The sequence below is a fragment of the Lithobates pipiens genome, unplaced genomic scaffold, assembly GCF_037356315.1.
Source record: "Lithobates pipiens isolate NorthernLeopardFrog02 unplaced genomic scaffold, aLitPip1_a1.2 Scaffold_19, whole genome shotgun sequence".
NCBI lineage: Eukaryota > Metazoa > Chordata > Amphibia > Anura > Ranidae > Lithobates > Lithobates pipiens.
Window position 1 is genome coordinate 204989070 of NW_027507764.1, and position 24993 is coordinate 205014062.

At 41.5% G+C, this 24993-nt stretch overlaps 1 protein-coding gene across 1 annotated transcript in view; it reads left to right on the forward strand.

Annotated features, from left to right (window-relative positions):
• VPS41 (VPS41 subunit of HOPS complex) overlaps positions 1-24993 on the forward strand; it is a 487204-nt gene that overhangs the window by 456870 nt on the left and 5341 nt on the right. The window contains exons 26-27 of the mRNA XM_077491629.1: positions 14056-14155; positions 22683-22727. Of these exons, the coding sequence (XP_077347755.1) occupies positions 14056-14155; positions 22683-22727 (145 nt within the window). The remainder of the gene's footprint in view (positions 1-14055; positions 14156-22682; positions 22728-24993) is intronic.

The following is a 24993-nucleotide window of genomic DNA, read 5'->3' on the forward strand; positions in this document are numbered from 1 at the left end:
ACAGAAAGTCAAAGCAAATCATTCCTTACAGGACACAGGCAGGAAAAAATAACTTACGTGGGTTTTAAAGTGGATATTAACCCAGTCACTAAAATATTATATAAACATGAACATGTCAGTGGCCTTCATTAAAAGAATAAAAGTTGATTCTGCCATGAATGCCCTGTTTAAGCACTTTGTTATAGTGTTACAACTGACTACAAGCAGGCAAGCTGACACAAATTGCACAGGAATTGTCCCTTATTGTCACTATCATACATGCATCACTCTATACATGGAGAAAGAGAGTGGCTGAAGCAGGTTGGAGGAGATCAGCAGTACATACTGGAGGCCTAAAAATAGGATGCAATGGTAAAAAATGTAGTAAATCTAATTTCCCTTTAGCACTTTAGATATTCAAAGAGAAACTGCACAGCTTCAAGTTCAGAGATATTGCTTCTCTGTTTCTTTTGTGCATCTGGTGCAGGCTTTCAAAAGCTCTTCCTACGTCCCTATTATAACTTTGACCAAATTGGGGTGAAATGCATCAGAGGGGGTATGGCCTAATGCAGGGCTTTGTTGGGAAGCCAGCAACACTGAATAGATTTCATGGTTATGATTTCTACAGAATATGGCTTCCCCTTAGCACTTGTCACATGACTAAAATAAGTCAATTGGAAAAGTTATCTGAAAAGGCAGTTAAGTTGAAACACGCATCACCCCCCTCAACAGATCATGTTAACGTTTGAGTCCACTTTCAGTGGTTATAGTCCTTTTTCCAACATTTTACAATCATAGAAAATTGTGTCAAAACAGAATTCCTCTGGGGGACCTGATATCGCCTCCAAGTCTCCATACATAATTAATGGAACAGACCATCAAGTGGCTCAGAGAAATCAACCATATTATAAGAGAGAATCAGGGAAAGCTCTCGCAGTGTGAAAATCATATGACTCTTTTTATTAAAAAATAAACTCATGTAGTGACGTCACAAGAGTTGGCTCCGCCCTACAGCCCTGATGATGGCAGTTATGGTGAAATGCGTAGGGGGAGCTTACGCTTGTGACAGCACCACGTTCATGGAAAGTAGGGAGTGTTTCGAATGATTCCCGAGATTGGTATTTGTACTAAGCACTTTTATATTTTAAAATTACGAGTGGCCACTTATGTGTTTTTTAATAAAAAGATTCATACGGTTTTCATGAGATTTTTCCCTGATTCTCTTTTATGATGTGGTTGATTACACTTACACTTGATGGGATATTCCATTGATTGTGTATGGAGATCTGGAGGTGAAATCAGATCCCCCAAAGGATACACCAATATCTCATACACATTTGGCTATTTTTATATAAAGGATCCTGGTGTTCCGGTAGGAGTCCTGTTTACCTCAGGTGGTGGTGCACGGTGGTGTTAAAAGCATGCAGATTCACAAGACATATTTCTTTATTTGCACACTGATTGGAACACATTGGGACTATTGTTTATACTTTTCTTTTCTTTTTTTTTTTTCTTTTTTGTTTTATGTTTATTGTGTTAGGCCTCATGCACACGGACGTTTTTACAGCCACTTTTTTGAGCTTTTTTTGCAGCTTAAAAACGGCTGTCCATGTTAGTCTATGGCTTCATGCCCACCTAGGCGTTTTTGAGCTGCAAATGGCATAGGCGTTTTTAAGCTGTAAAAAAAACCCAGGACCAGTGCGTTCCGTGGCGTGGAGCTAGAGCTGTAAAAACGCGAATCGCGGGAAAACGCGCATAAACGCGCAACATATTTTCTTTGTTTTCTGAGTGCTATAGCCAAGAGATGTGTTTTTTTAAAAACGCTACTTAACGCTAACGCTAAAAAAACGCGCATAAACGCGCAACATATTTTCTTTGTTTTCTGAGTGCTATAGCCAAGAGATGTGTTTTTTAAAAAACGCTACTTAACGCTAACGCTAAAAAAACGCGCAAAAACGCCAATGCAAAACGCGGTAAAAATCACGTTTTTAACAACGATTTTTCCAGGCATCGGAGCTAGCTTTGCAGCCAGTTTTTTAAAACGTCCGTGTGCATGAGCACTTATTGTCACAATAATTGATTGTGTGTTTTTAGAATTAGCGCAGCTATGTGAATTTATACATTCATAGAAAGGCAAATGGGATTACCAAGCCTGCTGTGACAAGCTTAAGGTATATTTATAGGCCATGCTTTTTTATTTTTGTTTTAGATAGAGAAAGGCATGGTAAAGTAGTTGTACACCCTAACTGCATGGCATTAAACTTGGTAAAGCAGTGTGTATTTTAAACAGATTTATTTATTTATTTTTTAAATCACTATTAAGTATAAGTCCGTTTAATAATAAGCACCCTGTGTGAGACTATATAATATACATATACAGTTGTGCTCATAAGTTTACATACCCTGGCAAGATTTATGCTTTCTTGCCCATTTTTCTGAGAATATGAATGATAACACAAAAACTTTTCTTTCACTCATTGCTAGTTTTTGGCCATTTATTATAAATCAACTGTTTACTCTTTTTAAATCATAATGGCAACAGAAACTACACAAATGACCCTGATCAAGAGTTTACATACCCCAGTTCTTAATAACGTGCATTGTCCCCTTTAACATCAGTGACAGCTTGAAGTCTTTTGTGGTATTTGTGGGTGAGGCTCTTTATCTTCTCAGAGGGTAAGCTGTCCATTCCTCTTGGCAAAAAGCCCCCAGTTCCTGTAAATTCCTGGGGTATCTTGCATGAACTAAATGATATTGAGGCCAGGAGACTGAGGTGGCCACTCCAGAACCTTTACTTTATTCTGCTGCAGCCAATGACAGGTCGACTTGGCCTTGTGTTTTGGATCATTGTCATGTTGGAACGTCCAAGTACATCCCATGCGCAACTTCCTGCCTCATGAATTCAAATATTCCTCACAGTATTTTTGGATATACTGTGTACTGCATTCATCTTGCCAACAATTTTGACCAAATTTCCTGTGCCTTTCTTTATCGTACATCATGGGACACAGAGCCTAATTAATAACTTAATGGGTATATAGGCACCTTCAGGTGATGGACACTGGTATACCCAATACAGTCCTCTATATAACGTCTCCTCCTTCCAGGAGTACCTCAGTTTTTTTGCCAGTGTCCTAAGGCTGCAGCAGCTTGTGCCAGGGGGATTCCTCTCAAGGTAAGAGATCTGCCATGCTTCTCCCCCCCCCCCCAAAGGGACCAGAAGGGTTAGGGAAACAGTAGTGGTTGTACCCCACTTGTAATACCCTCCCCTCCACAGAGGGTGTGGTGGTCCCGTATTTCTACCTCAATAGTTGTTTTCCTCTGCCTGCTTTGTCATGGTCTCTGCCTCTCCCTCACCGACCCCCCCCTCCCTTTGTGTTGGGTCTGCGGACTTGAAAGCTGTCAGCGTGGGAATAATTTTAAAATGAAAAGGAGGTGGCAGGTTTATGAAGGGGCAGGGCCAAGGTGCGGCGCCATGCAACATCCACGAGGATGCACGGACGCTTAATGATCCGCTGGAGCAGTCACTCCTCTGTAGAGAGGAGGAAACAAGCAGCCTACACTGGGACACAGGATCGGTGGGGCACGTAAGGGCTGCAAGTGGCATTCCTGATACAGGAAGATTTTTTCCAGCACTAGGCTGAACTTAACAGCGGCATCACTGTCATGACTATGTTCAACGATTAGTACAACTTAATAGTGCCTCTGCTTTTGTGCTTAGTACTATGCATACCAAAAAAACAAGATTTCACACCCAGGCGTTAGGAGTTCAGTCGTGTCTCCACACTGTCATCCTCTCCTGAAATGCCAATTATGGCAAGCCAGGGTGAGCCATTGGAACAGATTGATGGTGCAACTGCTTCTCACATCTCAGCCCCTGTATATGTGACTGAAGATGTCTTTTCCTCCACCCTGCAGGATCTGGAAGGAAGATTAGCAGCTTTAATGGCATCCTCGATTCAAATGGATAGGAAGCATGCTAGATCCCCCTCCCCCACTTTAGACCCTTTGCAAGGGGAACAGTGGGCATCAGATGAGGTGGTACCCTCAAGTGATCAGGACAAAAGACAAACCAATGATTCCTCTGTGGAGGATGAACTTTTTTCAGCCTCACAATCTGAGAAATTGCTGATAGAATCTCTTACGGAGATGGTTTGTTCTACTTTCATGCTACCCCTAACGGAGTCTGCTGAAAGCTTGGTTTCTTCCTTGGGTTCCTTAAAACCTTCACAGCCTTTGCATGCGTTTCCTGTTCATGTATTAATAGAACAGGTTATTTATGCTGAATGGGATCACCTGGACAAGCATTTCTCTATCCCATGGAGGAAAAATTCACCAAAAAATGGAAACATCCAAGCAATTTCTAGTGGGAAAAGTACTCTTTTGCCAGTCAAAATAAAGTATAAACGCCCTTCATTTAAACAGGCTGTTTCTCCTGCACCAGGGACTTCCGCCTCTAGGCTGTGGTGATGGCCTTCACCTTCAGACTCTAAAGGAAAACCTCAGGGTCAGGCCCAGGCTCAAAAGAAGTCCTGAGGCCATAAACCTTCCTATATTTCCCGCTCACCAAAGGTTTCTGCGGTTCGAGGTAGAACAGCAGCATTTCCAGTTTATAGCCTTGCCATTCGGGCTAGCTACAGCACCCCTTGTGTTTACAAAAGTTCTGGCCCCATCTTTAGCCAGGTTAAGGGCATAACAGTCTTGGCGTACTTAGACGATCTATTGCTAATAGACCAGTCGTGGCTTGTTTAGAGCAAAGCATGCGCATTTCAACCAGTTACCTGGAAAGTTTGGGTTGGATTCTCAACCTAGAGAAATCTTCCTTAAATCCGTTAAAAAGGCTGGTGTACTTGGGTCTGATCATAGACACAGCCCAGAAAAAGGTGTTCTTGCCTCAGGCAAAGATCAACTCCATAAGAGAGCTTGTGCAGATGGTCAGGTCAAAAGGAGATCCCTCCATTCGCCTTTTCATGAGGTTGCTAGGAAAAATGGTGGCTTCATTCGAAGCGGTTCTGTATGCCCAGTTCCATTTAAGACTGTTGCAAAACAGTATCCTGTCTACTTGTAACAAAACAATTCAAGTTTTAGACTTGCCAATCTGGCTGTCCCCAAGAGTGTCCCAAAGCCTCAGTTGGTGGTTACTAACCCAGAATCTGCTGAAAGGAAAATCCTTCAGACCAGTTATCTGGAAAGTGGTAACGACAGATGCCAGCCTTTCAGGTTGTGAAGCAGTACTAGAAAAGACAACTGTCCAAGGACAGTGGTCAAGAGCCAAAAGAACCTTGTCCATCAATATCCTAGAGATTCAGGCAGTGTGTTTTGCTCTGAAGGCCTGGATTTCCAGGTTACGGGATTGTCCTGTCAAGATCCAGTTTGACAATGCTACAGCGGTGGCCTTTATCAATCACCAAAGGGGCACCAAGATTCTCTAAGCGCAGAGAGAAGTGAACCATATTCTAACTTGGGCAGAAAGGAATGTTCCATGCCTAACGGCAGTCTTCATTCCGGGAGTAGAGAATTGGCAGGCGGACTACTTGAGTCGCCAGCAGTTTTTCCAGGGGGGGATGGTCTCTTCACTCTGACATTTTTTGGGCTATTTGCCAAAGATGGGGGACTCCGGATGTAGATCTTCTAGGGTCCAGATTCAACATGAAGTTAATCAACTTTGTGTCCAGGACTAGGGATCAACTCGCATGCGGAACAGATGCGTTGGTGACCCCGTGGGATCAGTTCTCACTGATCTATGCATTTCTCCCTATTCAGTTGCTGCCTCAACTTCTTAACAGAATCAAGCTGGAAAAAAGCCCGTAATTCTGGTAGCACCAGCATGGCCGAGAAGGTCATGGTATGCAGAAATCGTAAAGATGGCAGTGGAGGGTCCATGGTCCCTCCCACTACGATCAGACCTAGTCTCACAGGGGCCGATATTCCATCCTACCTTGCGAATGCTAAATTTAACAGCTAGGCTATTGAAACCCACATTCTAAAGAAACATGGGATTTCCGGGTCAGTTATCTCTACCTTGATTAATGCAAGGAAGCAGGCTTCTAGGACTATATATTACATAGTCTGGAGGGCTTATGTTTCCTTGTGTGAATCCAAGGGTTAGCACCCTCGGAGGTATATCATAGGCAGAATTCTTGCCTTTCTACAATTAGGGATAGAGATGAAATTGGCCTTGAGTACTATTAAAGGCCAAGTCTCAGCTTTATCAGTCTCATTTCAAAGACCGCTTGCTACACATTCTTTAGCGCAGGGTTTTATGCAAGGGGTGATGCGGATTAATCCTCCAGTCATACTTCCTTTGAACCCTTTGGACTTGAGCTTAGTTTTGTCAGTGTTACAAAAACAGCCATTTGAACCAATACAGCATATTCCTTTAGTCGTCCTGACAAGGAAGCTGGTGTTCTTGGTTGCTATATCCCCAGCAAGGAGGGGTTTTGGAATTGGCTGCTCTTTCTTGTAAAGAGCCATACTTGATTATTCATGAGGACAGAGTGTTACACCCTCATCCAGACTTTTTGCCAAAAGTGGTTTCAGGTTTTCACCTGAACCAAGATATTGTCTTGCCATTGTTTTTTTCCAAAACCATATTCCAGGGAAGAGAAGTCATTGCAGTGTCTTGATGTGGTGAGAGCAGTGAAAATCAATTTAAAGACAACTGCTCAGATTAGAAAGACTGATGTCTTATTTATTCTGCCAGAGGGTCCTAAGAAAGGACAGGCAGCGTCAAAATCCACTGTTGCAAAGTGGATTCGTCAAGTTATAATTCAGACTTATAATTTAAGGGGCAAGATTCCCCCTTTCCAAGTCACAGCGCACTCTACCAGGTCGGTGAGTGCTTCTTGGATCGTGTGCCATCAGGCCTCCATGGCTCAGATCTATAAGGCTGCAACTTCGTCTTCAGTATATACCTTCACCAAGTTTTATCAAGTGGATGTAAGGAGGTATGAGGATATTGCCTTTTGGCCCAGTTGAGTCAGGCAGCGATCCTCAAGTCTGGGGGTACCCTGCAGGTTGTGTCTCCCTCCCCTCAAATAGCATTGCTATGGGACATCCCATTAAGTTATTACTTAGGCTCTGTGTCCCATGATGTACAATAAAGAAAATAGGATTTTTATAACGGCTTACCTGTAAAATCCTTTTCTTGGCGTACATAATGGGACACAGAGGTCCCTCCCTTCTTTTTGGGGTTTAAGTATATTTCTTTGCTACAAAAACTGAGGTACTCCTGGAAAGAGGAGGGGTTATATAGGGGAGTGATATTCCTGTATTGGGTATACCAGTGTCCATCACCTGAAGGTGCCTATATACCCTTTAAGTTATTACCTAGGCTCTGTGTCCCATGATGTACTCCAAGAGAATGATTTTATAGGTAAGCTGTTATAAAAGTCCTATTTTTTTAGCTATTTATGTAGCTCATACATCCCCAAAACATCAACGATCCACCTCCGTACCTTTAATCATAGGCCTTGTTGACGCCTCTCCACATGAAGTGTTTATGGTTGTGGCCAAAAAGCTCAATTTTAGTCTCATCACTCCAAATGACTTTGTGCCAGAAGGTTTGAGGCTTGTCTCTGTGCTGTTTAGCTTAAGCCCCATACACACTATCAGATTATCTGCTGAGTTTTTCCTTCAGATTTACCAAAACCATGTAGTAGAAGGGCCTGCCTGATTGCATAAACATTGAAACTCCTAAGGTTTGTCCTCATATTATATGGTTTTGGTAAAACTGAAGGAAAAACTCAGCAGATAATCTGATAGTGTGTATGGGGCTTTATTGTAAGCAGGATACTTTGTGACTATTGCATAGTAATGGCTTTCTTCTGGCGACTTGACCATGCAGCCCATCTTTCTTCAAGTGCCTCCTTATTGTGCATCTTGAAATAGCCACACCACATGTTTTCAGAGAGTTCTGTATTTCACCTGAGTTTTTCTTTGTAACCCAAACAATTTTCCTGCTAGTTGTGGTTAAAATACTAGTTGGTCTACCTGACCGTGGTTTGGTTTCAACAGAACTCCTCATTTTCCACTTCTTGATTACAGTTTAAACACTGCTGATTGGCATTCCCAATTCCTTGGATATCTTTTTATATCCCTTTCCGGTTTTATACAGTTCAACTACCTTTTCCTGCAGATCCTTTGACAATTCTTTTTGGTTTCCCCACGACTCAGAATTCAGAAACATTGGTGGAGCACTGGATGGAAGATGCAAGGGTCTGTCAGGAGTCCAGAAGCTTGCTAACCTTTTATACACACACACAGTAATTACAAGCAAACAGATCACAGGTGAGGAAGGTTACCTTTAATAGCCATTCAACCCCCTTTGTGTCAATTTGTGTGCATGTTATCAGACCAAAATTACCAGGGTATGTAAACTTTTGATCGGGGTTATTTGGGTAGTTTCTGTTGCCGTTATGTTTTAAGAGTAAACACAGTTGATTGATTATAAATGGCTTCAGCCAGTAACCACAAGTGAAAGAAATGTTTTTGTGTTATCATTCATAGTCTCTGAAAAATGGACAAGAAATCATACATTCTGCCAGGGTATGTTAACTTATGAGTACAACTGTGTATGTGTGTGTATAGATAGAGAAAGCATATACTATGTTACACAGGTGACATAGGTACTTGTTAATATCTATATCTCAACATCAGTGGGTGCAAATTATGCATTATTATGCATTATAATACTAAAGTTTCATATATTCTTAGATAACGTTCTATATAATTAGCCATGAAACTTCTCTAACTCACATCAGACATTCGCTAATAAACTTTGTTTCCATTTAATTATTTTATGTTTGCCTTATCTGTACAAGGCAAGCATAGCAGCATGTCAGAAGATGAATAGCAGCGAGTTGATGAAAAAATAAAATACCGCTGGGGCACACAAAGCCACTTGTAAAATATAATGCACATATTTAGAGTGATAGCCTGGGCAAAGGCCTCTAAGGACTCCAGACCTCCTTCATTGAAATGCAGTTATTCAAGTAGGACCTTGATGCATTGTATCATGAGATCTGGGCAAATAGTTTCTAATATATTTCAGTAAAATGTTGTAGATTCTTTAAGTTTTGAAGTATGTTACAAAGAAGCTGCTCTGCTCAGATTGGGGAAAAGAAACTGTATGAGTGCCTATTCCAACCACATTAATTAAAGCTATTTTCCAGCCAGACATAAGTATTTTGCATTTGCATTTTCTACTGGTATTCATCTTCTGCCAAGGGATTTGCAGAGTTAATAAATTCTATGCTATTCGTGTAAATGGTTCCAGAACTGGGCCTGTGAAAGTTCGGCCTAGTGAGTTCCCCGGTCCAGAGCAGTTCCTCTGTAGTTCTCAGAGAGGGAGGTTGCACAACACGTGACAAAAGATTGCACTTCCACCCAATAGTACTATATGTTTTAGGAAACATAAGCAGGCCGTCTCTCTCACCGTCAGTTCCTTCTGTGAACAAAATGCTTCAGAGATTCCTGTATGCACATCTTTGTTTTTGTTTTTTGTGGTGGGGGGTTCAAAGAATACAACTGAAGTTGCAAGGTTTTTTTGATATTAAGAATATGTCGGCTGCTCCTTGTAAATATAAATTGACTACAGAATGCACATTGGAGTGAAAGGGCCTCAGGACAACTTTTTCAGCTTTTAAAAGCCCAACCATTTGCACAAAAAAATCTACCCTTGTAGTTGGGCCTCCACACTGCAGGGTTAAATGCAAGTTTTTGCATAGGGGTTGGGGAATAAGATACAACTTTACCTTAGTTCTCCCTCAAGCACAGTCTGGTGACTGGTCCCACAAAGCCTCCTCTCTAAGGTGGTGCTAGCCACTCCTCCACCTACAATGCTTTATACGGTATATATATATATATATATATATATATATATATATTATACGTGATGAAGTTGAAGGACTGGCCACAGCATTAAGCACCAGAGGGAGAAGAGGACAGCACCAGAACTGGCTAGAACAGGGATAACGCAAGCAAACCAGCAAATTTTCATCTCCCACTAGACATAAGGAGCATTTAGCGTTTGCAGCGTGTGGGCCTCCACTGCAAGGGTTCTTTTTTCTTCTTGAGCTATAACATAAAACTATACTCTAGACAGATACTGAAAGAGCATTTAAGTTATATATCTCTTTAAATATGAATTCAGTGGCAGGAAGGCGAGACAATACTAATAGTTAGCTAGGTTCTGCTGCATGCACATGTGCCAACAGGGGAGAGAGCAGAGTCGATAACTTATCAGCGTGCTCATCCTTTATTGTCCCTGTCATTTAGCAGACTATGGGTTGGGAGGTGAGAATATTGTATTCCTTATTTGTAAGGAAGACTAGGGTTGATTTACAAAACTTGAGAGTGCAAAATCTGGTTTAGCTGTACCTTGTAGCCAATCCGTTTCTAAGTTCAGTTTGTTCCATTAAGCTTTGACAAAAAAAAAACTGTAAGCTGATTTTGCAGATTTTGCACTCGCCTATTTTGGTAAATCAACCCCACCATGTCACCACTTTCCTGGCTGTGCTGTCTAGGAGAAGTGTATGAATCACCAAAGTGGCTGGACAGAATTCCAAATCCATTGGCAAATAGGATGCTTCACATATGTGTATTCTAACTCTTTAGCTGTTTGGTGTTCATATTTGACTTCGGTGCTAAAATTTTTACAGAGAAATGCAACATTGTGTTCTGTAGCTATTGAGCAGATTTGCATTTAAAGCCAAACACCGGTTAGATATAAATAAAACAGTAGTTTATGCAGTTATATATTAAGAATAAATATATTTTTAAATGCAGCCATTGTAAATACTTACATTTTAAAATCTGAATATTACACAAGAACGATACAACTATTTTTTAATACAGAAATGTTGGCTTACTGAAAAGTATGTCCATGTACAGTATAGTATTCACCCAGTACTTGGTCGGGGCTCATTTGGCATGATTTACTGCATCAATGCAGTATGGCAAGGAGGCAATCGGCCTATGGCACTGCTGAGGTGTTATGGAAGCCAATGTTTCTTTGATGGCGGCTTTCATTCAGTTCATCTGCATTGCTGGTTCTGGTGTCTTTCATCTTCCTCTTGACAATATTCTACAGATTCTCTATGGGTTTAGATCAGGCGAGTTTGCTGGCCAATCAAGCACAGTGATACCATGATCATTAAACCAGGTATTGGTACTTTTGGCAGTGTGGGCAGGTGCCAAGTCCTGCTGGAAAATTAAATCAGTATGTCAGCAAAGGGAAGCATGAAGTGCTCTAGAATTACCTGATAGAGGGCTGCGCTGACTTTGGACTTGATAAAACACAGTGGACCAACACCAGCAGATGACATGGCTCCCTAAATCATCACGGACTATAGAAAATTTTTCATTTCATTTGGATATCAAGGCCCCAGAGTCTAGAGGAAGAGTGGAGAGGCACATAATCCAAGTTGTATGAGGTCCAGTGTGAACTTTCCACAGTCAGTGAGAAAAAAAATAAATGCAACAAATGGGTCTTTAAGGGTGTTGAACCTCCCCTCAGAATAATTGTCAAAACATATTCATTGAGTTAAGAAAATCTTTATTGTACAATTTAGTTAAAAGCTATGACAACGGTGGTTTATATATACCCCTTTTTAGTGGTAAAAACATAGTATCAGCATATTGTCAGAAGCCCATAGCACCCAAAATGTAGAGACCCCTCTTTATGTATGTAAACAATATACTAATGAATTAACTTTATGTATATGTATGATATCACACAAAAAGGGAATAACTCTTACCAACGCGTTTCACCTTTATCGGCTACTTCAAGGGCTTGAAGGGGTGTAGTGACCAGGGGTTACTGAAAAAGGACATGCATACAGAATATACAATCACAAAACATGTTCATCATCATATCTTTTTCACGTATTTTTCCTTATTTCATACCCATATACAACAGATTGACTTACAACTCTAAAATTGATAACGAGGATCCAACAAGGGTTCTCACTTCCTGTGGCCAGGCATCAAATGGACCAGGACATTCAAGGCTGCCTAGACCAAGGTGTTCTACCAGAGGGCCACCAAACGGTGTCCCAGAAGGGGGAAGAAAAAAGGCGGTACCACCCCCACTAAATAATGTATCTAAGATACCAACAGAGCGATAAAAGATGCCTTCAGATCACCTTATCCAGCCAAAACAGACTCCACTCCAATTCCCCTGCTAAAACCGCCAACCCAAACCATCTGTCAACATACCAACCTGAACAGCAGGCATGTACCATTCAAATAGGCAAGAAAAGATGGAAAATATCCCATCATTACTATGTATAGATTTCAATGCAAATCTCAAACCATACAAACTAAAACACCAGGGATCTCCCCAAGAAGATAATGAACATGCCAAAAAATAATACACGCAGAGATGTCCTCAAATCCAATCTGCTGTTCACTAAGCAACAGTCCTAAGAGATGGTGTCCTTGCATGGATGGCCTGTGGGGATAAGTGGACTTCCACCCTGTTTAAATAGGGTAGAATTGGTGCCAAAACGACTCCTCCCTCAGCCACCGTCTCCAGCATAACAACACTGGAAACACAGCTTAAAGAAGCGTGCTACCGCTCAAACCTAAACCCCATAGAAAATCTGTGGGGTACTGTCAAAAGACGGCTGAGACACCTGACCCAACAATGCAGATGAACTGAAAGCCACTATTAAAGCAACCTGGGCTTCCATAACACCTCAGCCGTGCCATAGGATGATCGTCTCCATGCCACGCCGCATTGATGCAATAATTCATGCAAAAGGAGCCCTGAGTACCATACATGGACATACTTTTCAATAAGCCTGTATTAAAAATCTTTTTATTGTTATGTAATTTTAATATTTTCTGCGATACTGACATTTGGCCTTTCGCTAGCTGTAAGCCATTGTCATCAAAATTATAAGAAAGAAATGCTTGAAATATATCATTCTGTGTGTAACACATCTCTATAAAATATGAGTTTTTGAATTGCATTACTAAAATTAACTTTTTGATGATATTCAAATTTTATGATATACACCTGTATGTATTGATCACCAGTCCATAATAGAAAAGTCCCTTCCTCTACCTGCTCCAACATCACCTACTTACATTTTTAGGATGTACAGTAGATGAAATATGTTTTTAATGACAAAACTACATTAGAAAATCTGAAACTTTTTGAGAGGTGTCAGTAAAGTGCAGTAACTGAAATCTGGGCATAATCACCAAAATATTTATAGGAGAAGCATATAATAAGCATGCCAAAGCCTGTTAACCAATTTGTCAAGAGCAAACCCCATAGTTTGTCTATAACAGATGAATACTTTATAGTACCAGTTTTAGTAGCCATTAAATTACCATCATGTTTGTGTGGGAAGGGAGCAAGCACAAAGAGTCTTGATGGTATAAACTTAGGAAGTTAGTGCAGAAAGATAATAAAATATATATATATAACCCCAATTACTATATTTTATATACATTTTAACATGGTAACATAATTTCAAAAGTCATTTTCAATATCTTAAAATCTCCAGCTTTCATCAAAATATGTTTTAATCTTGCAATAAAGATTCTTGTGCAAACACTTCCTGTTATAAAGTGGCTACACTCTGTGCCTGTCTCTGAATTGTTTTTCTGCATTGTTACTCTCCCACACACTCTCCATAGGGAGACTACAAGTTGTTATTTAAACACAAATAATGCAGGCATAATCCACTGTTGTCACCATTAATTCCATCCAGCCATCACTGGAGTGAGTACACGCATGTAGAAAGATGGAAGCTGCAGGAGATCAGCACCACTGAGATGCAACAGAGGATACAAAATAATATACCCAATAATAAAATAATGTACCCAACCAAATTTCAATTAGTTGGGGGTTACATCTAATTTATTTCCAATGTTTTTTTTTTTTTTTCTTTTTTATAGGGAAGTGGGGAGCAATTGAAAATTATATTGAATTACATTTTTTTTATTATTATTATTTACAAACATGATAATCAGATAATATAATAAATGTGTTAATATATTCTTCTGAATTGTATTGTTATATAGTTTGTGTCTTTTTTTCTTTTGTTATTTTTTCTTTAGATACTTCTAAGGGAAGGGTGCAAAAAAATATTAGTATCGGACTCCTTATCACTGCTAAATAAAATGCACAGAACTCAGTCAAGATCTATGCTGGTTGATGGTATGTTCATTTTTTATTAATATTCTCAGTTTTAATGTGCAGGGGGTAAAATACTATATGGATTGAAGATCACATTGCGGAAAGTACAGTGCACAATTTTTTTTTTAACATGTTTATGACTTGAATAATTGAAATGCCTTTTTTTGATTTTCAGCATAAGAATAATTAATAATTTTCAGCATTTTAAACCATTTTCTGCCTACATACCTAAACTGTAGGTGTTTTCTGGTCACTCAGGTGACAAGTGGGGTCATTCTTTTCCACCAGCATCAGTGGTGAGCCTTCCTCAGTGCTGCAGAAAACAATGCTCATGTTAGGATGCGCAAAGACTTTTCTATGCGGCGTTCTTTCAAAAGCCCGGGCTGCATAATGATGAACCCCAAGTGCGTGTGTGCATGGCAACCCGGGCTCGCAGGATGTGACAATCTGGACATTCAACATTGAAGACAACTGGTGATCAGAAGTGGATATGGAGCATATACTTGCTATTAAAAATAATTTTAAGATGTTCATGAACTATAGGAGAGTCATGTACTTTGTTTCATTTACAAATAAGAAATGAGCGAGGCATTGAACATCATAGCTCTTTTCTGAGTACTTTGAATTCTAAGCAGTGGTGGCTGACGACATTTTAAGATGGTGGGGCGAGAGACCCCACCCTTCCTTTTTGACCCCTCACACTTCTCATAAGCCCCACCCCTTATAGACTCTGCCCACTGTATTCCACTTGCTTCCACCCATAGTATATAGTAGTGTATAGTCTAGTGTATAGTACAGTGTAATACTATATACACTATAATGTAATAATGTAATGTAATACTATATACACTAATAAACCACCCCCTCCTCCATAAGTACAGACCCCACAACACAAAACATACACCGCTCAGGCCATGGGGGTGCAATATCTCTCTAGGTGCTTTTCCCGGCTCACCACCGTTGCTGAAGTATATGGAAAGAAGAAAGTGGCTGCACACTGGAATGAGAAGTTTGCTTGACGTAAATTTTTCTTGTATGCTAGACAAAAGATACAGGACCAAGGTTAACTTTTCACAAGGGTATACCGTGCTTGTTCACAACATTGGTATAGCTTCAACTTCAGTTATTTATAGGGTACTCCCAAACTGAGCCACACCCAAAACCACCCATGTAGAAGAAGCAGCTGATATACATAAACATTCACGTACAAGTGGGTTAAAAATATTTCATAGTCTAAATAACAAAAAAAGAAACTTACAAATAAAAACATTCAGAAAAAAAGGAAAGGAAAAAAACATAAACAGTGTCACCTGAGATAAAAAATATTAAACACAAACAGATAAAAACACTGATCACAGAGACCAATGGAGTATAGAAGCTATATGGACTGAACACATACACACACACACATGTGTGTGCATATATATATATATATATATATATATATATATATATATATATATATATATATATATATATATATATATATATATATAAAATCAAAATAAAAAAATATGAAAATTGGCATGAGAAAGAGGCCCGGGCTTTGTATTCACGTTTTATACAAAGAGAATGTCCCAAGTGGATGCTCGACAGGGCAAGTTTGCTTGACAGAAATTTTTGTCATATGCCAGACAAGTACGCCTTTCAGTGAAGAATTTGGGGATATTCGCAAGAATGTACATAAATATTTACCTATCCTTTTGGAAAACATTTGTGCAGACCTCATAAAGGATTGCATCAATTTTATTTCAAGACGAGCCCACATTGCGTAATTCCCTGTCCCCCGGCCTCTGAAATTCTAGTACCATCAGGTCCACTACGTGGTTACATTTTAAGGGCAATTATGGGTGTTGAGGGGGTAGTTGCCCCTGATGTAAACACATCACCAGGGTGTGTAATGTGGTACACTTGTACTCGAATGAAAGAGAACATAGGATCCAATCATTCTATAACTAACACCAAATACGTGATTTATGTCATCAATTATGCAATGTGCAGTATATAGGGCACCCCACCAGGCGACTTAGAGATAAATTTCAAGAGCATCTTTATAGCATGGACTAATGTCGCTTGACATTTTAACCAGTACCATGATGAGGACACTTCTGTGGTGGGGGCCCAAGTTATTGAAAGGATTGTTACACCCAAGAGAGGGGTAGATGTCTTTAAGCTTTTCTGCAAAAGGGAATTTTCTTTTTCGTTCATTGACGAACACAGCTCCTTTAATTCTTGACCATTGGGTTATCACGCCACCTTCAGGAGAGGACTAGGCAGAATATGTAACACATGTAAAACAGCAAGACTGCACAGCACAGGGTGGTCCCTCTGGCTATAAGCCCTCACCCTGCTTCCTGCAGATTAGTTTTTTTGTGCCTAGTGTAGGCGAAGGACCTAGCTCCATGAGGGGACAATTGGTCCTGGTATTTTTTTCATTTTTTCTAAAAATTTTGATCCTGTGATCAACAATCAACAGGCGGCTGGGTGACAGGCTGGATAACATAGATCCTTGTAGTCTCCCCAGCCTGGCCATTGAGCATGAGCAGACCCTAGCTACGCGCTGGGTCGGTCACGACATGCCCCTTCTGCTCCAGGGGCAGCCAAAAGAGCTATATGCTCCAGGGCACACATATAACCGGGCTACTGCTGTGTGCCGTGGCCAACAGTCACCCCGTACTGCTTGGGTGATGGGTCTGTGGTGGAATGAATCTAGCAATCCCGACAGGAACGGTAAGTACGGCTCTCTCTCTGCCTCGGCAGGATAGAGCAGCTGGGCATTCCCTGGGAGGTCGAGTAGGAGGTTCTCACTCTCCCTTTCCTCTCTCCCTATCCCTCATTCCCTCCTCCCCCTGCTGGGGCCGCTGTGTGACTGGGCATGAGGTGCGGTGTATGTACCTAGGCCGGGGGGGCTTTGGCGCGGGGCTGCGCTGTTAGGGTCCATTTTTAATTTTTCTGTACATTTTTCCTTCGCTGTGAGGTGCCTGAGTAAAAATTTACCTCAGGAAAGGCCGCTGCCATTTTGCTGAGGCCGCGGCTATTTTCCTGTAGTCTATGCAGTGTATGGGCTGTCAGCCATTTTCTAGAAGGTCCGGCGGACGTTTTCTTGGTGATTTTTGTGCTAAGGAAGGCCGGCGGCCATTTTCTTGTAGCCTCAGTGCGTTTTTACCTCTAGTGCTGGGTCTGTGTACCTGAGAACAGCGTGCTTTTCACTTTGAGCACTTTGCGACTGAAACAGGGCAGAGCGGTTGGCGGGAGCACAGCGCAGCACTCGGTCAGGGTGGTGAGTCCTGCGGAGCGGCCCCTCAGTCTGTGAGCAGCTAGGAGGGTGCGATTTGTGTACCTTGCCTTAAGTCCCTAAGTTGTGGCAGGTGAGTGAGGGTCAGCATGGCATCAGAAGCTGGCGCTTCTTCCCCAGACATCCCTGCTATTGCAACCGGCTCACCTGCAAAAAATGCGGTGCCTATGGGTGCTTTGTCAGTGGTCCTGGAGACCTTTGTTGCCAATGTGGAAGCAGCATGCGGGTGCAAGGGGGGTGCCCCTCCCTGTCTTCTGGAGAGAGCTCTGATTCAGACTCGGGTCCCACGGTGACTGGCGGGCCCCTGTTCTGACATGTCAGAGGATGTGGACCAGGACAGTGAGAATGTCTAGGTTAGCAAGGGAAAAAGCGCTAGTAGAAGCACGTATCACTGCTCTGTCGGATACCCTGAAGATACAGGATGCAGCAGGAACCTCTGCTGAGGTGGCGGTCCCTTTTGGGTCCCGCAAACCGGCCCGTGCGCCTAAGGTGTTTCCGTATTTGACTTATTTTGATAAGTTCGTCTACCAGGAATGGGGAAGTCCGCAGCGGGCCTTTTCAGTCTCAAGAAGATTGGCCTGCCTTATCCCTTTGAGGAGAACCTCCTGAAAAAATGGATGTTTCCTCCGGTCGTTGACCCTCCGGTATCCATGTTAAATAAAGTAACCACATTTCCGGTAGAAGGGACTCATGTCTTCGAGGACCCTACCGCCAGGAGGGCTGAGGCAGTGGCCTGGTCCATGTTTACGGTAGTGGGGTCAGCGTTATGACCTGTGCTTGCCACGGCCTTGGTGTTGTAGACGCTTACTGAATGGGCAAAGTTGTTGCACCTTGAATTGGAGAAGCAACAGTCTCCCCGGTCTGCATAGAGCTGGCAAACCAGTTGGTGCATGGCCTTAAGTATGTCTGTGATGCGGCCCTGGATATGGTCCCCCCACTCTCTAGAGCATCAATATCAGCAATGGTGCTACAGCGCCTGATTTGGCTGAAATGCTGGTCTGCAGACCAGGCATCTAAAAAAGCACTGGAAGATTTGCCCTTCCAAGGTGAGAGGCTTTTTGGAGCTTCGCTGGATGACATTATTAAAAATGTTACCGGTGGGAAGAGCACTTTGCTCCCACAGTCCAGGAAGAGTAAGGAGCCACACCATAGTAAAGTGCCCTCGGACAGACAGATTGTGGTTCATGCCTATGCTTTAAAGGGACAGGGGCCCCCTTTTCCTGTCATGGCACATTCCACCAGAGCAATTGGAACCTCCTGGGCTTTCCGACATTAAGCATCTGTCTCCCAGGTGTGTAAGGGGGCGACTTGGTCATCTGTTGACACTTTCACTAAATTCTACAAAGTTGACGTAAGTGCATCTTCAGATGCTGGCTTTGGCTGCAAGGTTTTGCAGGCGGCTGTGTAAGGTTGCAATTTTCACTTTCTTTAAGTTACAAGTTTGTTGTAAACGCACCTTTTGATGCATAAGTTGGCCGCTGGTTTTGATGGCGGCCATTTAAGATGGCAACTCCTCTGTTGAGGAGTTCCTTTTGTTGTGGGTGAAGTTATGTTTTGCTGTTTCCATCCCCCGTTTTTTGACACTGCTTTGGGACGTCCCTAAGGTCCAATATTAAAGGAGCTGTGTCCTCCCTCACCTCCGGCACCTGGGCAGTGGAGAATTCAGTGTGCAGCCTCCCAGAGAGTTGCTCAGACTCTGTCACTCTCCGGGTGGTCGGTTTGTGTACAGTGAAAGGAGCCAAGTCAAGGCAGCTGCAGCAGCAGTGAAAGTGAGGAGTTCCACTCGTGGCTAGCATGTTCCCGGTTGAAGAGCCCTGCCTCCAGGACCCCTCTGCGGGTGTCACCTGGGTGCTGGTTGCACCGCCTGCCACTAGTGCCTGGATGATGTAGAACTCGGCCTTGGTGTGATGGGGTGGACCTGGCGGATCTCCACGCCCCCTAGTGTGAATTGGGGAGCTCAATAGGTGGGCTAGGTCGACATATCGGCCTGTCCTAATGAACTCCATTGAAAGCAATAGGTAGCTGCCAAGGAACAAATAAGCATGGAGAAACAATTTCTCTGTGTTTCTTAATGACAGTTTAAAAGCCAGGCTAGGAAAAAAATCATGATTAGACCTTTTTTTTTTTTCTAATCTGCCTAGCAACAGCAGAGAGGGAGAGAGACACATATATAAAATAGACATATACATAGTTAAAAACAAGACAGAAAAAATATATAGTTTATTTTTATTTTTTTTCCTGCAAACTGTTGAGGGTGTTGTACCAGGAGCCCTTATGGACGAGCCTCCACTGGTAATGAGTGCCACTGTGTAGTGCTTAACACATCAGTATATTGTGCATTTGACACTGAGCGTTCTCTCCAGAGGACTTGTTGAAGTCCAGATGAAAGATTCCTATTATGAGCGATCCAAGTCTGATCTCGGATGTGGCAATAGAGGATAACTTGGGATCTAGCGATAACAGGATGATCAGATTTAGCATAAATCATAGGAAAAGGAGGCACAAGGGTAGCACAAGAACACTAAATTTCAAAATGTGCAAACTTTTCTGAACTATGTTCAATACTACAAGACATCAATTGGGACCAAATCCTAGAAACATTGAACACAGAAGAAGAATGGGAATACTTTAGGAACATATTAAACAAATGTATCACAGAGTGCATTCCAATGGGCAATAAATATAGAAGAGTGAAGATTAAACTTTGGTGGCTAAACCGTAATGTAAAAAGTCTTATTGAAGAGAAAAATGCAATAAGAAGTGTAAGAACAAAATCAGTGCAGCAAAATGAGACTACAAGAGATGGAGAGGAGAGTAAAAAAATCCCAATTCATATTTTAGATATATTAACCATAAAAAAGCAAGATCAGAGCACATTGCATACATAAAATGATGGGAGGATGGTTACAGATGACACAGAGAAGGCAACTGTACTAAATTATTTCTTCTCCTCAGATTTTACACAGGAAAAGGAGGGGTATACTGACCAGGACAGTATTGTTAGTAACACATTACAGGACGTACCCCTGTGGATAATAGAGGCCAGAGTCAAGAAAAGACTAGATAAGCTTAACACAAATAAATCACCAGGACCAGATGGCTTACACCCGGGAGTCCTCAAAGAACTCAGTCAGATTATAGCTAGAACATTATTCCTAATCTTTGTGGACAGCATACTGACCAGAATTGTACCAGCTAATTGGAGAAAAGCCAATGTGGTACCGATATTCAAAAAAGGGCAGAGAGGATGATAAGGGACTATATCCAAGAATTTTCTGAAGAAAACTGTATCATTAGTAGTAATTGGCATGGGTTTGAGGGGTCGTTTCTGATAGACTCATCTGTTGACAGTCTATGAGGAAGTGAGCTGCCATCTAGATAAGTAAGGGACCTGTGAATGTGGTGTATCTGGACTTTGCAAAAGTATTTGATAGTTCCCCAAAAAAGCTTAATCTACAAGCTGAGGTCTGCAAGCATGGGCCATAAGGTTTGTTTTTAGATACAAAAAAAAATGTTACAGGGGCGTGTCCAAAAGGTGGTGATAAATAACGTGTACTCAGACTGGTCTGGAGTAGTAAGTGGGATACCCCAAGGCTCTGTCTTGGCACCAATTCTGTTTAATTTATTCAGAAATGATATAGAGGTTGGGATAAATAGCTCAATCTCAGTTTTTGCGGACGACACAAAAATAAGCAGGGCAATAACTACACATCAGGATATAGAAATTTAGCAGAAAGACCTGAACAAAATAATGGGGTTGGGCGACTAAATGGCAAATGAGGTTTAATGTGGACAAATGTAAGGTAATGAACTTGGGGGCTAAAAACATAAACGCAAAATACTCACTAGAGGGAGGACCTTTGGGGGAATTAACGATGGGGAAAGACCTGGGGGGTCCTAGTAGAAGACAGACTGAGCCATAATAGCATGCAATGTCGAGCTGAAGCTACCAAAGCCAGCAGAATTTTAGCATGCATAAAAAAGGGGATATACTCCAGAGATAAAACTATAATCCTGCCATCTTAATAAAACTCTAGTTAGGCCACATCTGGAGTATTCCGTCCAGTTCTGGTCAACTGTCCTCAAAAGAGATGTGCTTGAGTTGGAGAGGGTCCAAAGAAGGGCAACAAAATGAATGAGTAAAGCAGTATGGGTCAGCAGTCTAAAGGCACTATGGACTAGCTGATGAGACATCAAATTGCATATCTGATTGAAACTATCCAAAAAGGGACAAGTCACTCATCTGCTGACTCATTCAGTAACTCTCTACTCATGAACCCAAATCAGAATGCTGTCTTTTGTTGTGGATAGGGCATTCACTAGTTGTCAGAATATTTTTGCTCTATTAACTAGCGCCTCACCAGATTCTCATCCCCAATTCATCAGGTAAAAGTTATGACACCGTTCACATCTTTGCATAGTTCCCACTCATTTCTCTTCATGAGGCAGGTTCCAGTAATTCTCCACTAATAATCCACTCCACCTTGTACCCCCAGACCCTTCTATGTACACTGCCACCTTGTTCCAGTATTGTCTTTACAAAGGTTCTTTTAATGGTGCTGTGAAATGAGAGGATTGTCAACACATTTGGAAATGCAACATCAGTTTTAAAAACGTGTGTTTTATTTCAACGGTTTCATGTCAACAAGAACAGCAATAAATATCCAAGTCTCAGTTATATTATTCTTTCTAGAGACATTGTTGCACTCTGTCTGAATTCCATATATAGATCACCTCAATCAGAAACAAGTGTTTTTATATTAGGCCTGATCTAGATAGACCAGGGGAACACGTGAATGGTTTTGTGCTTCCACTGAGTGGGGGACTTCCCAAATTGGGCCTACATGGTGACACCATTCTCTTCTAGTGTGGGGCAATGAAAGTGTCTTCTTCTCACAGCCCAGCACCAACTCTCAACTGTTCAGTTCAAACAGCCTCAAGACACTTCCATTATACAAAATTCTCTCCTGATTAGAACAAAACATTGACTCAAAAAGAGAGATAGCAGCTGATACCAAGAGTTTCTGTCGGGAGAATAAGTATTTCCCTCCAAGGGACCCCTAATGTATGCATTTATTTTTTTTTATTTTTTTTTTTAGTCCTGACCATTTATAACTAATGAAGTAATTTGCTATGTGTGGGAGCAGTAACACTCAGAGGTTAGGTAGAGCAGAATGCATCTACTCCAGTAAGCATATGTTATTGCTCATTGATTTTTTTTTAATACATGTTCTATTTTTTTTTTTTTTTCAGAGGACAATATTTGTGAAGTGTGTTTGTCACCCATTCTGCCAACAGGTACTGTGTTTCCTGTCCTTTTATAGTTAACAAATCATATCACGTTTACCACTCTGTGATCATTCACAGATTGAAAAATATCAGTAAATGTAGATAAAGGATAAATAAACCCAAGAATAAAAAAATGCCATATGTTGCAGCATACATGTGGTTTCTGCATTTCTTTTTTCTTAAGAACATTTTTAGCAAGTACACAAAATACCAGAAAGGCAGTGTCCTTGTCACTTCCATGTTCCTTCCTAGCCATCTTCTGTAACATGCCAATTGCCCTGCCTAGTAGATAGTGAAGAGGAAGAGATATGAAAATGTTTTTAGTCCATATCAGGATAGCAGCATAGGGTTACAACCATGATTCCCTCCATAAATGAAAGGAGTGATGTAGGCACCATGGAACAGGAAGTGTGTTACCTGGTGAAAATCAAAAGAAGGTTGGAAAAAGAAAACAAATGCAGCCACCACACCAATGATTAGTAAGCTGCAGTATATTACATTACATAACATTCTTGGTTTTGTGTCTATATAAACGGTGAGTGGTACATGATTATCTTAACATTCTAAGCACTGTGAATGTCAGCTAATGTGTGTAATTCACTTGCATGTCTGCCTGTACTGGTGTTTGACATGCATAGAAATAATTAATTCTCTCTAATGATCTCCAGCTTTTTTTTTTGCTGCTCATGACATGAATATCTGGCAAGTGGGGATTATTCCCCTGGATAAAAATTATGCAGAGAATGTTTTTTCTGTATTTATTCATTGTCATTGCAGTCTGGAAGAATTAGCATTCATCATCCCATGACGAGCATGCAACACAATTGTATATTAGATTGGGAAAAGGAATTAAGAAAGCCTTGCCAAAGTAAAAACTGTCCGTAGGGCTTTTTCTAGAGAGATAACACAAACATAATATACTGTGAGACTGCCAAGCAGGTTGTTTATCAACCATCTTATTGGTATTCATGTTATAAATGCAGTTAAAAACACTTCATCTCACACTTCTCTCTCCACATATTGATGTGTTTTTTCTTCTGTAGATACAAGTGGCAAATAAAACACGGCCATGATCTTTTTCTTAATGTATGTTTACTTATTCCGGTGAAAAAAAGGAAAAAGTCAAGAACATGACAATAATTTTGTTTACTTCCTCATATAGGAAGTTTTAATTCCCATGGAGTGGGTTGTAGTTCTTACATTGCCCTGTGCACAGGACCAACTTCTAACGTATTCAATAACCCCTTGACACCAACGTTATATGCAATATATGCAACATCACACAGGTGGGATTGCTTCCATGACACCGCATATATGAGGCATGTCCACAGCAGGATGTGTAATAGACACCCCTTATAATTCCATTGGGCCTCCGCACCAAAATTGTCAGCATTTGCACCAGATTCATGTACCTGTTTCTGTCAGAGGCTGACATTCAGTTTGGAGTGTCCAGCATAGATAACCCTTCTGCAGTATCCTCCTCTCCCCCCCCCCCCGGCAGTGCGCCTGTCCCACATCAGGGGTTTGTAGCGGGGTGGAACTGAGAGACTAGTTCACATTGGGTCCCCTTTGTATTTTCTTACATCTATGGCACCCACTGCTGCCCACTGTTAATCAGAAGCAATGCAGGCCTGATGGGGGAACTGACTGGTCTTTCAGATCCCCTTCATGCCTGTCCACTCTGTGACTCATTATTTACTAAATATGGACACCGGTCTCCCCCCTCCTTTTATTTACATTCACCTTTTGATTAGGGAATCTCCCACCCAATGGCTAAATTTGCCTGGAATAGAGCCCTGTGTGGGAAGCTGTGATTCATGTGGCATAGACATGCCCCAGTCTGAGCACCAGTTCTGTTATGTTCACCACCTAAGAGCTGATGTTAATTACTGCCAGATTCCTAATCTGCAAAGTGGCAGTAATTGTTTAGGAGTCTGTCACAGTAATCGCTTCTAAAAGCAGAACTAAACTCTGTAAGGTAGTCACCTTTCGGGGATAGGATGTTACATCCCTTTCCAGCAGGTGTCATCTTCTCCCCAGGCTACTTTTTACAGTAGAAATCTGTTAAAGTAAAGACAAAATGGTTAAATCAGGGGTTGATCTTAGTGTTGAAGTCAGTATTAAGAAGGCCATAGACGGTGCAAATTTCTTTCCTGCAACCACGGTTTGCAGTAAAGAAATCCGCACAATTCCCCCATTAACTTTGACAGGGGAAACCCTCCTGCGGAGCAATAGTCTGCTCCTGATGGGGGGGAGCAGTCCCCGTCGGGAAAAT